This window comes from Schistocerca gregaria, chromosome 6 (genome assembly GCF_023897955.1).
Source record: "Schistocerca gregaria isolate iqSchGreg1 chromosome 6, iqSchGreg1.2, whole genome shotgun sequence".
Taxonomy (NCBI): Eukaryota; Metazoa; Arthropoda; class Insecta; order Orthoptera; family Acrididae; genus Schistocerca; species Schistocerca gregaria.
Window position 1 is genome coordinate 390,246,359 of NC_064925.1, and position 17,071 is coordinate 390,263,429.

General features: G+C 44.9%; 1 protein-coding gene across 1 annotated transcript in view; it reads right to left on the reverse strand.

Moving 5' to 3' along the window:
* LOC126278147 (pancreatic lipase-related protein 2-like) overlaps positions 1-17,071 on the reverse strand; it is an 83,236-nt gene that overhangs the window by 52,469 nt on the left and 13,696 nt on the right. The window contains exon 2 of the mRNA XM_049978038.1: positions 9,920-10,127. Coding sequence (XP_049833995.1) covers positions 9,920-10,098 — 179 coding nt within the window. The 5' untranslated portion in view covers positions 10,099-10,127. The remainder of the gene's footprint in view (positions 1-9,919; positions 10,128-17,071) is intronic.

Genomic DNA, 17,071 nt, shown 5'->3' on the forward strand with positions numbered 1-17,071 from the left:
GCAAAAGAACACCACGTGACTATCATCTCACTGGCTCCACACTGCATCCACAAACTGCAGCCTCTAGATAAGACGTTCATGAGACCTCTGAAAACGTATTACAGCGCAGCAGTGAGATTATGGTTGCATCACAATGGGCGTCTTCTCACACCTTACGAGGTTATGGAGGTTTTTGGCCAAGCCCACCTTCGTACCCAATCTGCTGAGATAGCAATAAACGGATCGAAATTAACTGGGGTATACCCTATGAACCATTACATCTTCACCGACGCTGATTTCATAGCTGCTGAGTTGGTTGCAGGAAAAACTTGCTCCACATGGGAACATAGACCTAATGTTTCTGAATCACATGCTTCTCTACTTGCCTCTACTTGCTATCTCTGGACCATCGACTTCATCTGCTTCTTCTTAGAGTTATCCTGATGTACAGTCACACCAAATGCCAGTTGATGAGCGCCAGCCAGAGTGGCCATACGGTTCTAGGCGCTACAGTCTGGAACCAAGAAACCGCTGCCGTCGCAGGTTCGAATCCTGCCTCGGGCATGGATGTGTGTGATGCCCATAGGTTAGCTAGGTTTAATTAGTTATAAGTTCTAGGCGACTGATGACCTCAGAAGTTAAGTCGCATAGTTGCCAGAGCCATTTGAACCATTTTTGAACCAGTTGATGAAGCCATCGAAACACTGGGATGTTCTCTAGGGACTTCAACAAATGCAGTTTCACCCTACGACAAATCTCCTGTCCCCAACACTAAGAAGAGAACCGCAAGGTGGGGACAAAAAAGCAGCAACCGCCTGCCATATCAGTGGAACGCCGTACAAAGATCAGCTGACAGTCGCTCGACAAAAGTGCTGTCAAGAAGAGGTCGTTGAGTTTTTCTGGGGTTAGAAGTCACCCTGCAGATAGAGGTCCAAAATCCAAAGGCCTTCAAAAAAGAAAACTATCTGATTTATCATAGGGTTCTTCAGGCTCCTGCAGCCCTCACCTTGTTGAAATCGATAATAACCTTGATGTGAACGATGGGGATACACCAGACTCAAGCGATGCAAGTTGCATCTTTGGTGAAGAAAAGTACTCTCAAGACAGGGCAGGAGCGGTGTGGATTAAATGTTTTATGGTGCCAAATGTGAGCACACTTAGATTGTTCTGGCGCTGGAGGAGCTACTTACGTTTATGATTAATGTAAATAATTTCATGCATAAATGTACGAAAGTTGCTTGTTGTAGACTAGTCCACTATTTTGTGTTGTTTTAACTCACTTCATTAAAATATTTCAAAATATTACTTGCATCTTTTTGTGGATGTCCGTATTCGCACGCCCCTTTTTTTAAGTACCATTTTACAATCTTTTTGTAAATCTTTGTTTTCGAATAGAAATAGTGGATACTAATCATTGTTTCTATTCTTATAATTTCTTAAACTTGTTATAGTTGTTAATGAAGGTATAAAATCTAGAATTTTTACAAAGAAGGTACCTTTAAGTCAAAAATAAAAGAGGGTGACCGTATTTACAAAAAAAAGGTTCAAATATGTGTGAAATCCTATGGGTCTTAACTGCTAAGGTCATCAGTCCCTAAGATTACGTACGACTTAATTTAAATTATCCTAGGGACAAACACACACACCCATGCCTGAGGGAGGACTCGAACCTCCGCCGGGACCAGCCGCACAGTCCATGACTGCAGCGCCTTAGACCATTTTTTTTAAAGTCATTTTGTTCTCTTTCGTCCGTTGCATTTGCTCGGGGCGTACGACGTAAGCCATCCTTTTAACCCTCCGTCGGGCGCAATCGGCCTGACAGGCACAGCTGACGTGTTTTTCTCCCTCTCTCGCCAAGTAGGCGGCGCGGGATTTCCCCGCCACTAGTAACTTCCTATCTTCGGGTGCTGTTTACAACTCACTCCATTAGTGTTCGCGTGACCCTCGTGGAGAGGTGGAGTGACGTTCGTGGCCTCTCAAGCTCATTGCGCCTGACCACACCTCACTTACGAATGTGCGTATTTTTGTTCTTTTTCATCAGAGTGTTTATTTTGTTCATTTGATGGATGATCATGTGAATTTTGTGAATTATTTACGCAAATATATACTATTTTGAGCTCGGCCTTTCAGGCACATTGCGCCTGAACACGTAATTATCCTGGTGTTTTCTCTTTTACGCCCCAGATTTTCCACAAATATTGCTCGGAATTACTATGATATGTCTAACCCACGTCATCTTCAGGAAATACGGGATTTGCTGATGTGCGCTGAAGCGGAAGACCCCATGTTGATTGAGGGTCTTGGGGGATGAGAGTGAAATTGATTCTGAAGACGAGGTGGAAGAACGTGAAGGCAATTCTGTAACACAGCAAGATGGTGAGGAGACTGATGAAGATGAGGAAAGAAGGAACAACAAAACAAATAGCTTTGCTTTAGGAAGAGATAATAAAATCATGTGGGCCAAAAGCCAGCTGTGAAAAGAAAGCACAAGGTGTCTCACAACATCATCACTCACCTTCCTGGAGACATAGGAAATGTTAAGAATGCTAAAACTGCAGTTGAATGTTGCAATAATATATTCACTGATGACATCCTTGATATGATCGTTAGATACACAAACCAATACATGGACACTATCAAGGATCGTTTCTCCAGAGAGAGAGAGAGAGACATCAGTTCCACAGGTGTAATCGAACTAAGGCTTTTATTGGCATGTTGTACCTAGCACGAGCATACAGAGGAAAGCGTCACAGTCTGGAGGAACTTTGGAGGTCTGAAAGCGATGGCGTTGAAAAATTCAGCCTCGAGATGAATCTCAAAAGATTTAAGCGTCCGATACGTTACCTTCGTTTTGATGACCGAATGACCAGAACCCAACGGAAAGAATTTGACTGGCTAGCACCGATCCGTGAAGTTTTCGAAAAGTTTGTGGAAAATTTCTACCCTGGTGAAAACGTCACAACAGACGAAATTCTTCCAGGTTTTCGTGGAAGATGTGTTTTTCGGCAGTACATACCATCAAAACCAAACAAATATGTAATAAAACGTTTTGCTCTTGTTGATGCTAAAATGATGTATACAGTCAACATGGAGATCTACGTTGGATTACAGCAATTGGGTCCCTTCTGTGTCAGCAACAAGAAAAGTGAAGTTGTCAAGAGAATGGCTAAGCCTTTATTTGGATCTGGTCGCAATTATACGGCAGATAACTGGTTTTCTGATTTTGAACTCATCGACTATTTGAAAACAAAAAGCTGTCATTTGTAGGAACTGTCAGGAAAAATAAGGGAAGGAACGATACAGCAGCATGTTTGGCTTTAATGATGGGAAGATTTTGGTTTCCTACATACCACAACAGAACAAAAATATGATTCTTGTATCTTCGTTGCTATTGATACCTAATGTGGAGAGAAAAATGTTCCACAGATTGTTACTTTCCACAATTCAACAGAAGATGGTGTTGATACTGTAGATCAGATGTGTGCTACTTACAGTTTCAGCCAAAACACAAAGCGCTGGCCAATGATAATTTTTTTTGCAATGCTTTTTGTGGGTGGTATCAACTCACAGGTAACTTATCTTGGAAATCAACTGGAGATTATGCGTAGAAGAGTTTACGTAAAATCACTGGCACATCAACTTGTTCTTGGAGAGCTACACAGAAGGAGTATGAAAAATGTTGGAATCCCCTCCAGCCTGCAAAGTCGGCTCAAAAGATTTATCCCCACTGAAGATAGAGAGGAATCACCACGTTTCCCACATCCAAAAAGACGTAGATGCACCACCGGTACTACAGAAATGGGGTGAGAAGGATGTCAAACTGTGAATGTAAAAACTGCCATAACGCAATCTGCCTATCCCACGCAAATATGGTCAGCCAACTTTGCTTTTATGTGCGCCAATGTGTTCCTTCTGGTAATTCTGATTGAGTGTGAAAGACACTAGCATCAAAAAAGTGGCTTACAAGTGGAGTTTTTTTTCTTAAATTTACTGTTTAGTAAAATTTACAGGGTGTTTCAAAAATGACCGGTATGTTTGAAACGGCAATAAAAACTAAACGAGCAGCGATAGAAATACACCATTTGTTGCACTATGCTTGGGACAACAGTACATTTTCAGGCGGACAAACTTTCGAAATTACAGCAGTTACAATTTTCAACAACAGATGATGTGAAAGATATAGAAGACAACGCAGTCTGTGGGTGTGGGCCATTCTGTACGTCGTCTTTCTGCTGTAAGCGTGTGCTGTTCACAAAGTGCAAGTGTGCTGTGGACAACATGGTTTATTCCTTAGAACAGAGGATTTTTCTGATGTTGGAATTCCACCACCTAGAACACAGTGTTGTTGCAACAAGACGAAGTTTTCAATGGAGGTTTAATGTAACCAAAGGACCAAAAAGCGATACAATAAAGTATCTGTTTGAAAAATTTCAACGGACTGGGAACGTGACGGATGAACATGCTGGAAAGGTAGGGCGACCGCATATGGCAACCACAGAGGGCAACGTGCAGCTAGTGCAGCAGGTGATCCAACGGCGGCCGTGTTGCAGCTGCGGTCCAAATGACGCCAACGTCCACATATCGTCTCATGCGCCAGAGTTTACACCTCTATCCATACAAAATTCAAACGTGGCAACCCCTCAGCGCCGCTACCATTGCTGCACGAGAGACATTCGCTAATGATATAGTGCACAGGATTGATGACGGCGATATGCATGTGGGTAGCATTTGGTTTACTGACGAAGCTTATTTTTACCTGGACGGCTTCGTCAATAAACAGAACTGGCGCATATGGGGAACCGAAAAGCCCCATGTTGCAGTCCCATCATCCCTGCATCCTCAAAAAGTACTGGTCTGGGCCGCCATTTCTTCCAAAGGAATCATTGGCCCATTTTTCAGATCCGAAACGATTACTGCATCACGCTATCTGGACATTCTTCGTGAATTTGTGGCGGTACAAACTGCCTTAGACGACACTGTGAACACCTCGTGGTTTATGCAAGATGGTGCCCGGCCACATCGCACGGCCGCCGTCTTTAATTTCCTGAATGAATATTTCGATGATCGTGTGATTGCTTTGGGCTATCCGAAACATACAGGAGGCGGCGTGGATTGGTCTCCCTATTCGCCAGACATGAACCCCTGTGACTTCTTTCTATGGGGACACTTGAAAGACCAGGTGTACCGCCAGAATCCAGAAACAATTGAACAGCTGAAGCAGTACATCTCATCTGCATGTGAAGCCATTCCGCCAGACACGTTGTCAAAGGTTTCGGGTAATTTCATTCAGAGACTACGCCATATTATTGCTACGCATGGTGGATATGTGGAAAATATCGTACTATAGAGTTTCCCAGACCGTAGCGCCATCTGTTGTTGACAATTGTAACTACTGTAATTTCGAAAGTTTGTATGCCTGAAAATGTACTGTTGTCCCAAGCATATTGCAACAAACAGTGTATTTCTATCGCTCCTCGTTTAGTTTGTATTGCCGTTTCAAATATACCGGTCATTTTTGAAACACCCTGTATGTACTAAAAACTGTAACTGTTCGGTGATGGTTTTAAGATTTCAGTCCTTTCAATTTTGTTACTTTCGTGATAAATAATTTTTTTTTTCATCCACTTTCGTATGTTCTCTCTACACATTCCCATGAAAGTAACTGATTACATTTAGAATACTGGAAAATCTGAGACAATAAATGATTTCAAAATCTGTGACTGTCAGGCTCATTGTGCCCGAACTCAGGCAGAATTGCTCCTGACCGGGGGTTAAGCTCGTTGTTGATTGATTAACTCAGTTTTTTTTATTACGGAGGACTGTTAACCCTCTGACCAAACACGCTGAGCTACCGTGCCGGCTTTTTTCGTTCATTGCATCTCCTTGGGGCGGACGTCATAAGACACCCGTTTAAGTTCGTTGTTTATCGATGAACTCAGTTTTTTTTTTTTTTTTTTTTTTTTTTTTTATTACAGAGGGCAGCTAACCCTCTGACCGAACACGCTCAGCCACCGTGCCAGCAGTTTGTTCGCTTTCGTTCGTTGCATCTGCTCGGGGCGGACGTCGTAAGACACCCGTTTATGTTCGACGTTGATCGATGAACTCGGTTTTTTTTTTTTTTATTACAGAGGGCAGTTAACCCTCTGACCGTACACGCTGAGCTACCGTGCCGGCTGGCTAATCTGTATTTACACCTTTTCCTATAGCACTAGACATAATTTGTTGTCAGCAATTTTACAGTTGTTGTCTGCAGTAGCTGCTTCAGTCTGTTAATGTATGGCTTGACTAGTTCTACTCCCAAAGACTATCGTTCATAATATGATGTTCAGGAAACGACGCGAGAATGCACATCGATCCCGTAGAGACTGTAAAGAAAAAATTGGCAATTAACTTTACCCTTCCCAGGAACTATAATATATGGAGGTTAGTCAAAAATATGGAAAAACTGCGAGAAAGTATCCTTGGACAAAAATTCGACGCTAGTTAAGCCTGCAGGTTGCGCCGTTGTATTTGATCACAATAAAGACTTGTGCAGTGTCCTCGATACTTTGCAAGCGTCAGTCGTGATTAGAATAGTGCTCTGTGCTGCCGTGACTGCATTATAATGGACTAAGTGAATTCAAACGTAGCTGAATTGTTGGTGCTCGTATCTTGGATGATTCACCAACTAAGGTAGCTGAAGTGTTTGGTGATCCAAAAGGCGCCGTATCCAAGATTTATACCATATACAGGGAAAGAGGAAAAACATAATCCACTAAGACGCAATGCGGACGGAAGTGAGTGTTGACTGCTCGCGACACACGGTCATTGAACGGGATTGAGACGATAAATAAGAGGACAACAGCTGCAGAACTCACCTCACACCTGAATCTCACACTCGTGAAACCTGTCGGCACCAAAACAACCTGAAGGGAGCTGCATAAGCAGAGAATTGCAGGGCGAGTAATAGAAGAAATTCATTTGGTTGGATGAGTCTTGTTTCACACAGTCCCAACTTCTGGCCGAATTTACGTCATAAGAATGAAACAAGGCGGGAGTCCAGTGATGATATGGGCAGCCATATGGTATTCCATGGGCCCCAAAGCAAGATCATATTACTTCCAAGGATGATGTGACCATTTTGGCGAGTCAGGTCCATCCCATGGCACGATGTTCGTTCCCCAGAGGTGATGCTGTGTTCCAAGGTGACAGGTCACTGTTATCACACTTGCGTTGTCCAGGACTCGTCCTGTGAGCACGAGGATGAATTGTCGTATCTCCTCTGGCCTCCACAGTCTCCAAATCTCAAATTACTGAGTTTCTGTGGTCTATTTTGGAGAGAAGTAGACCACTTTGGAGAGAAGGGTCTGTGTCCGCTGTTGCGCTCCATCATCGTTACTTGAACATGCCGCCATTTTGCAGCAAGAATGAAATAAGATACTCTTGCAAACCATACAGGTCCTATATCTATCCATGCTGAGGCGAATGGAACGTGTATGCCAACCAACGGCTGTCCTACACCATATTAGGCACGGTAATGATTTTTTAATATTTTCAACATTTCACGGCCCTGTCGGTAACTATATAAATATTAATTTTAAATTTACAACAGCCTAGATTTACCTAGGTTTCAGTTGGGGTAGCCCAACCTTCTTTAGAATAAAAGGAACTGCGATTTGTTCATAATGGACAACGTCAAAAACTAAAAACTATAATATAGTAATACATCGTCATATTGCAATAACTTATCTGGGAAACAGCATCGGCCCCACTTCGCGATCGCAGTACAGCAGCAATGGATGTTGTACTGGACCTGGTTATAGCCTCGAGAGCGCGTGCGCCATAGTGTGTCGTGTGTACTTGTTAACACTGGTACCAACATTTACTCCTAAACTTAAAATTTTATGAATAACCAGATGCGGCTAACGAAATTGTATACGTTATCCTGTAAGGAACAAAGATATATCGACTTTTTTCTACTAATAGTAGCCTGCAGAAGAACCTGATTCACACTTTAAAAAAGCCTAAAGATAAATTGTTATAATTCGGAGATTACAAGATCACATGTGGCAATTGCCCGAAATTTTACATCGGCCAAACAGGAAGATGCTTACTAACAATATACGAGGAACATGTCCCTACTTCCGGCCGGAGTGGCCGTGCGGTTCTAGGCGCTACAGTCTGGAGCAGAGCGGCCGCTACGGTTTCGAATCCTGCCTCGGGCATCGATGTGTGTGATGTCCTTAGGTTAGTTAGGTTTAATTAGTTCTAAGTTCTAGGCGACTGATGACCTCAGAAGTTAATTCTCATAGTGCTCAGAGCCGTTTGAACCATTTGAACCATATCCCTACTAAAGTTGGAGATGGCATGCGTGGTTCGACATTCGCTGAACACTTAGTGCAAACGGCTCACGCACCCAACCCTCCGGAAAATACTTAGCTCTTGCATTGCGAAGTGAAGGGTGTGAGGTTGAATATTTTGGAAGAAATGCAAATTTTTAAACACTTACTATATGACAAAAATAACCTACTTAACGACAGCTGCAGCTGTGAAACAATAACTTTTCTGAAGGTTTTCAACCGTTATTCCATCCGCCACAATTTTAGGGAATAATCATTATACCCTTACCAACATGTTTTTAACACTCCCGTTTGCTGAATAGCTGGGATTCAAATGGTTCAAATGGCTCTGAGCACTATGGTACCTAACGTCTTAGGTCATCAGTCCCCTATAACTTAGAACTACTTAAACCTAACAAACCTAAGGATATCGCACACATCAATGCCCGAGGCAGGATTCGAACCTGCGACCGTAGCGGTTGTGCGGTTCCAGACTGAAGCGCCTAGAACCGCTCGACCACTTAGGCCGGCAATAGCTGGGATTATCTGGTATTTCAAACCCATAGTTTTCCTCATGCGGTCAAGTTCGATGATTAGCCCGAATATGCTAGGTTGGCTTAAAATAGTAAACGCATTGCTCCCTTCACTTTTGACATCCAACAAATTATTACAAATGTTAAGACAGTTGATATATCTTTGTTCCTTACAGGATAACGTATACGTCAATTTAGTTAGCTGCACCTGGTTATTCATAAAATTTTTAATTTAGGAGTACATGCTGGTACCGGTGTTAACAAGTATGCATGATACTCTATCGCGCATGCACTCTCGAGGCTATAGCCATTTCCAGTTGTATTCTTGCTGACGTGCTGCGATCACGAAGTGGGACCGAAGCTGTTTCACAAATAAGTTATTGCAATATGACGATGTATTACTTTATTCTAGTTTTCGACGTCGTCCATTATGGATAAATCGTAGTTCCTTTTATTCTGAAGAAGGTTGGGTTATCCCAACTGAAACCTAGGTAAACCTAAGTAAACATTGCAACTGAGCATACAATGAAGGCTTTCACGACCGGATGGTACTGTTGTTGAAAATTCTTCCGGGTTATATGGCCGTGGTCCATGGAGTTCTTCTATTCCTAACGTTTCGTCCAGTACTACGTTGGACATCCTCAGAGGTATGGCTGGTCCTGCCGAGTCCTGCCCGGCAGGACTCAGCAGGACCAGCCGTACCTCTGAGGAGTCCAACGTAGCACTGGACGAAACGTTAGGAATAGAAGAATTCCACGGGCCACGGCCATATAACCCGGAAGAGTCGGCAGGACTCAGCAGGACCAGCCATACCTCTGAGGAGTCCAACGTAGTATTGGATGAAACGTTAGGAATAGAAGAATTCCATGGACGACGGCCATATAACCCGGAAGAATTATCAACAACATTGCAACTGAGGCCGTTGTCAATTTAAAATTAACGGTAATGACTTGTCTTTGTATTGTTTCCATATTTTTCTCCTCCTTCTGCATTGTACAACGAACAGTACTCACTTCCACAGATTTCCCATCGATTTGCGGATTACGGATACCATTGTGGATGCATTAAACTGAAGAGGGTGGAGCTTGCCTGGTGTAGAGGTGGAAGCCGACGTCGTCGGCGCTGGCGGACGCGAAGAAGCGCGACGTGTCGTCGGGAGGCGTGAGCATGGCGACGCGCGGCCTGTTGTCGCCATCCGGCATGACGACCCACGTGACGCCGAACTGCGCAGGGTCCAGGTGCGACCACTCGGCGCCCAGGACGGCCATCTGTTCCAGCGGGTCTCCCGGATCTGGGCCTGCCGAGCACACGCAGCCTCACCACCCAGCCACACACAAGAGCCTCTCATCCACGAGTGACTCAGATGGCACAATCGGCTAAGAACGCTTGAGGGCACACTTACTACACTCCTGGATATGGAAAAAAGAACACATTGACACCGGTGTGTCAGACCCACCATACTTGCACCGGACACTGCGGGAGGGCTGTACAAGCAATGATCACACGCACGGCACAGCGGACACACCAGGAACCGCGGTGTTGGCCGTCGAATGGCGCTAGTTGCGCAGCATTTGTGCACCGCCGCCGTCAGTGTCAGCCAGTTTGCCGTGGCATACGGAGGTCCATCGCAGTCTTTAACACTGGTAGCATGCCGCGACAGCGTGGACGTGAACCGTATGTGCAGTTGACGGACTTTGAGCGAGGGCGTATAGTGGGCATGCGGGAGGCCGGGTGGACGTACCGCCGAATTGTTCAACACGTGAGGCGTGAGGTCTCCACAGTACATCGATATTGTCGCCAGTGGTCGGCGGAAGGTGCACGTGCCCGTCGACCTGGGACCGGACCGCAGCGACGCACGGATGCACGCCAAGACCGTAGGATCCTACGCAGTGCCGTAGGGGACCGCACCGCCACTTCCCAGCAAATTAGGGACACTGTTGCTCCTGGGGTATCGGCGAGGACCATTCCCAACCGTCTCCATGAAGCTGGGCTACGGTCCCGCACACCGTTAGGCCGTCTTCCGCTCACGCCCCAACATCGTGCAGCCCGCCTCCAGTGGTGTCGCGACAGGCGTGAATGGAGGGACGAACGGAGACGTATCGTCTTCAGCGATGAGAGTCGCTTCTGCCTTGGTGCCAATGATGGTCGTATGCGTGTTTGGCGCCGTGCAGGTGAGCGCCACAATCAGGACTGCATACGACCGAGGCACACAGGGCCAACACCCGGCATCATGGTGTGGGGAGCGATCTCCTACACTGGCCGTACACCTCAGGTGATCGTCGAGGGGACACTGAATAGTGCACGGTACATCCAGACCGTCATCGAACCCATCGTTCTACCATTCCTAGACCGGCAAGGGAACTTGCTGTTCCAACAGGACAATGCACGTCCGCATGTATCCCGTGCCACCCAACGTGCTCTAGAAGGTGTAAGTCAACTACCCTGGCCAGCAAGATCTCCGGATCTGTCCCCCATTGAGCATGTTTGGGACTGGATGAAGCGTCGTCTCACGCGGTCTGCACGTGCTGCATGAACGCTGGTCCAAATGAGGCGCCAGGTGGAAATGGCATGGCAAGCCGTTCCACAGGACTACATCCAGCATCTCTACGATCGTTTCCATGGGAGAATAGCAGCCTGCATTGCTGCGAAAGGTGGATATACACTGTACTAGTGCCGACATTGTGCATGCTCTGTTGCCTGTGTCTATGTGCCTGTGGTTCTGTCAGTGTGATCATGTGATGTATCTGACCCCAGGAATGTGTCAATAAAGTTTCCCCTTCCTGGGACAATGAATTCACGGTGTTCTTATTTCAATTTCCAGGAGTGTACATTGCCTGACAAAAGATGTTGAGCTGCGTGTGGCTCGTGTTCGTGTCTGTTCTTATTTTACACCCTGTTTTTACCGTACTGCCACCTCGTTGCGTTAATTTTCAATTACTGCTGTCACTGACTTGATGCCTTGCCTGCCCGTGAGAGGCAGCAGCAGTGCTTATCGATCAAATAGTGAAGTTGTATGTTCGAGTGTAATTGACAGCCCCTTATTTTGGCCTCTTTCCACAATTTATTCTATCTGTCCTTCCTGCGGGTTAAACTGATTCAATGGCATTTGCTTCAGAACTGTTACAAAGATTCGTCGTGTAATAGACCGCTCTACTCGAACTATCAACAGACCTGGCACTGCTAATGGTATCGTACGACTTCAGCATCGCGGGAACAGCCTTTACACAATACTGGTGATTATTTTGAAGACAGAAAAAAATTTGAAACACGTATTATTCTGTATAAATTGTACATAAACAGTTGCCACTGTTAAAGTTCGAAAACTCGTATGTAACTGACGACTGAAGCAGGTTTCATGAGCGGTATAGCGTTTACATGAGATCTAATATAGATTGTGGAGGTGGAAATCTGCAGCTAGAACCATGCTTCCAAAATCAGCTGAGTTGTTTATATAAGCAACCGGAAGCGGTGTTTAGACAAAGGTTAACGAAGAACAGATTTGGGAGCACATTTAGAAACAGAAAACAGAAAAGTTAGCGGGCATAGGTCAAAGAGGTTTTTTTTTTTTGTTTTTTTTTTTTTTCAACGGCAAGAAAGTTAATCGGAGATTGTGAGAACGCACTCGTATAATAACAACAATGTGTTGGGTTTCCAACGGTTTGTACACTTGGGTATGAAATCCACAAAACAGTTATTTATTGGACTAAACCAGAGTGAGTTGTGGCGCGTTATCCTGAATAGTCTATCTTACGCGGTAAAATACTGGAAAAAGATTACATGTCAGAGAGTACTGTTATTGAGTTCTGAAGCTATCGAGTTCGCATCCTTCATAACAGCAGTGTGTGAATTTATTGCACATGTATTTCACGACATAACCGGAGTAAAATAGATCAGTATCGTGTACACCTTTACTGTACTCTCACTAAAACTAATTATACAATAAACTTTATCACTCATGCATTAGCCATTTTTAGAGTTTCAGTCCGCCACTGTAACGCGAGCTGACATATAAACGCCATTTCTTCTCTGTGTTCTACGACGAATACTGACTCAAATGACATTAAGGATATTGTTAACGAACTTGACGTTACGTCTACTGCAGGGATTTGTTAAAGAAATTACTCTTTTTACTATTTATTGATTCGTGGTCATTGCTGAAAGAAAATAGTTTTAGTAGCTTTACCACTAGCAATGTCAACAGAAAGAAAGTATGTGAGGGAGCCTAGTGGAAAAATTTAAGAAACTCAACAAAACGGGTAAAAGAGATCAGTGCTTAGACATTCCTGTCATAACGCTTTTTAAACAATTATCGTCAATAAATAAAGTATAACAAAGTATCATTTGTCAGCAAAGTATCATTCGTCTACAAATCGTTACAATGGATCAGTTCGAGTGGAAACGTTATCAGTAATATGCTTATTTTTGTGTGACGTTCTGTTTGTATGGAATGTTGTGTTTTATGGCTGGTTGGGAGTGAACGAATGCGATCAACTGGCGGAGTCCATTGTAATTAACGAGCTGTGGCGTCAGCGTTGTTGTAGCCCATTTTGCATTGAAATACATGTGCACAGTGACGAACGAAAACATTATGATCACCTGGATAATAGCTTTTAGGGCTATCTCTGGAACGCAATATATCACCGATTCTGCGCGTTCGCAGGAGAGCTTCTGTGAAGTTCGGAAGGTAGGAGACGAGGTACTGGCAGAAATAAAGCTGTGAGGACGGGGCGTGAGTCGTGCTTCGGTAGCTCAGATGGTAGAGCACTTGCCCACGAAAGGCAAAGGTCCCGAGTTCGAGTCTCGGTCGGGCTCACAGTTTTAATCTGCCAGGAAGTTTCAACGGGTTGCTGATTTGAGGGAGCGGAGTTGGCGCCTGATAGCGACACAGATGTGTTGGATTCACATTAGTTGAATTTCGTGGCCAAGATATCAAAGCGAGTTCACTATAATGTTCCTCAAAACACTGTAGCACTCTTATAGCTTTGAGACAGGAACAATTGTCCTGCTCAAAGATGACATCACCATCGGGTAAGACATTAAGCATGAAGGGACGCAGGTTGTCCGCAGCTGTCGGCGTGTCTACGATTGCAACCAGAGGTCCCTTGAGAGCGCAGCAGAATGCCTACCACAGCATAATACTGTTCCCAGCAGCCTGGGTCATTGGCGCGGTGTACGTTTCGAACCGCGTGGATGACGGTGTTTAGCGAAGATAACCATCGACCTGGCGTACCAAAAACGTTCTTCATCCAATGAGGCGGCACGTTTCCATTGATTCACGGTCCAATATCGACGACCCCGTGGCCACTGCTATTGTCATTGACAATATCATTGGACTAACATGTGAACAAGTTGGGGTATCTGCTACGGAGCCCCATGTTCAACATTGTACGATGAACGGTGTCCTTCGCAACGCTTAAGCGCGCGTTCTGCGAAGAGTCGTGGACGTCCAACCACTTATCGCCCAGTGGTAGCTCCACTGTCGTTCTACACTCATGCTCGTAAATTAAGGATAATGCTGATATATGATGGTGGGCGGTTTGCAGGTTTAAATCACCTCGAGGTATGACCATGTGGTGCATTTGACCTGGGGTGGTCGCACGGTGGCGCTGGCAGCAGTCCACATAAGCAGAGGTGTGCATGTCAGAGTACGCTGCAGCGAGTGAGTGTGCAGACGTTTTCAGACGTGATAATGGTAACTGTGTATTGGAAATGGCTCAAAGAACACATATTGATGACGTTATGAGGGGTGGAATACTAGGGCGACTGGAGGCTGGTCAAACACAGCAGGTCGTAGCACGGGCCCTCTGTGTGCCACAAAGTGTGATCTCATGATTATGGCAACGACTCCAGCAGACAGCAAGCATGTCCAGGCTCTATAGTACGGGACGTCCACAGTGTACAACACCATAAGAAAACCGATATCTCACCATCAGTGCCCGCAGACAGCCACGGAGTACTGCAGGTAGCCTTGCCCGGGACCTTACTGCAGGCACTAGGACCGTTGTCTGCGGATACACAGACGACTGAACAGACATGATTTATTCGTCCAGAGACCTGCAAGGTGCATTACACTGTCCCCTGGTCACAGGAGAGTTCGTAAAGCCTGGTGTCAAGAACACAGTACATGGTCATTGGAACAGTGGTCTCAGGTTCACGGACGCGTCCAGGTGCAATGGGTCCCACCTTCCTTCTGATGGGTGATAACGCACGACCCCACCGACCTTCGAGGAGGAATACCTTGAAACAGAAGGTATAGGGGAATGGAGTGGCCTGCCTGTTCTTCAGACCTAAACCCCATCGAGCACGTCTGGGATGCTCTCGGTCGACGTATCGCTGCACATCTTCAAACCCCTCCGACACTTCGATACCTCCAACAAGCACTGGTGAAAGAATGGGAGGCTATACAACAGGAGCTGCTCGACCACCTGATCCAGGGTATGCCAACCCGTTGTGCGGCCTGTGTACGTGTGCATGGTGATCATATCCTATATTGACGTCGGGGTACAAGAGCAGGGAACAGTGGCGTTTTGTAGCACATGTGTTTCGGGACGGTTTTATCATACCGTGGACTTACAGATCAGTGTCGTGTGTGTTCCCTATGTGGCTATGCTATTAGTGCCAGTTTTGTGTAGTGCCACATTGTGTGGTACCAAATTCTGCAATTATCCTTAATTTATGATCATGAGTGTATTACTTTCCATGGATGCTCACTCCAGTAGCACGTGAACATTCGACCAGCTACGCGGCTTTCGAGATACTCGTTCATAGGCTCTGTGAAATAATAATAATATCACCTTCGTCAAAATCGCTTATGTTAGTAGATTTCCCCTTTGTGGCCCATTTCATCGTTAGAATGATTTTCCATACGTATTTGATACACTTTCATACTTTCCTTACCGTGTCACTATCCCGCAACACCACCAGGCGACATCCAACCCTGCGGTGGGCAGTGGTCATAATGTTCTGGCTTATCAGTGTGTAAGTGTGAAAGTGTAGTGTGTGATAAGTACATCAGGAAATTAATGGATGTCTGTGGCTATTTGCAGTTCTGTATATTATTAGAACTACGTCAGAGAAAATTGATTTATGACTTCCGGCAATTCTTATAATCTACCAATATCAACCCGTAATGGTGCTGAATGTTATTAGCCATAAATTACAATAAGTTTTCTCTGAAAGCCAATATGTTTCCTTCTACTTTGGTACTGTTATAGGCCGTGGGGCAAAGTGGTCCCTTCTAGCCTTCGTTTCTCCCGCATATAGTGACCGATTTTGTAATTTTTTCTTCCCAAGAACACTATGCTCAGTTTTTAGTCTGTGTACGTAAATGCCATGGGCGTTGATGCAAAGCAGCGTTCTGTTTGCATTGTTTTAAGAATTAGATTAGTGTGACATTAAAAATAGGGAGAAGATGAAATTTGTTGCTGGCGCATAGCCATTTCGACTAGCATCAAGGGGCAGGCACGCACAACCACCTAATTTACAGACAGATTGTTACATAACATTTCATGAGTATTATTCCACGTATCTCGTGTGAAGAGAGGTCTGTGGATGTGGAATGAAGACAAATATGTATCTTTTATTAAAAAAATTAAATACAATAAACGGAATTGTTGAAGTGTTCTTCAGTCCGAAGCAGCCTCTCACTCTAATCTATACTTCGCAAGTCTTTTCATCTCAGCACAAACATGCGATCTGCATATGTCTGAAACTGCTTTCTATACTCACGTCTTGGTCTCGCACTCCATTTAAAGGCTGGTTATAATTGAGCTTTTGCTACTTGAGAGGACCCTCATGAAAAGCGAGTGATCGTGGGTCAATAAAAACTTTTGGATACATTTGTAAGGACGTGGGGAAGAGAAAAGCGAATAAAATATTGAAATAAACCGATTTCACTTACCACGTGAGACTGTAACATTTGGTAATTGCGTACCATGTTTATGTTTCAGGCCACAAGCGTTGCTCAGTGTGACGACTCCCTGCATCCACGACACCCTGGAACAGCACTAGAGACATCTCAGGTGGGATTTTCGCTACCACCCTCGTTGTGCTCATCTTCAACCTCCAACGTGTGTTCGTGTCCTGTTGATTAACCCTTTCCTTCAGGTAAACCTACGACCAGAAATCACACGAGTTTAAATCTAGTGATCTTCATAGCCACGCAGTTTGAAGCAATCAGCTGATGATTCGGTTTTCTCCATATGAGTTACGGAGTAACCAAGAGGCCTCACGGGCAGTGTG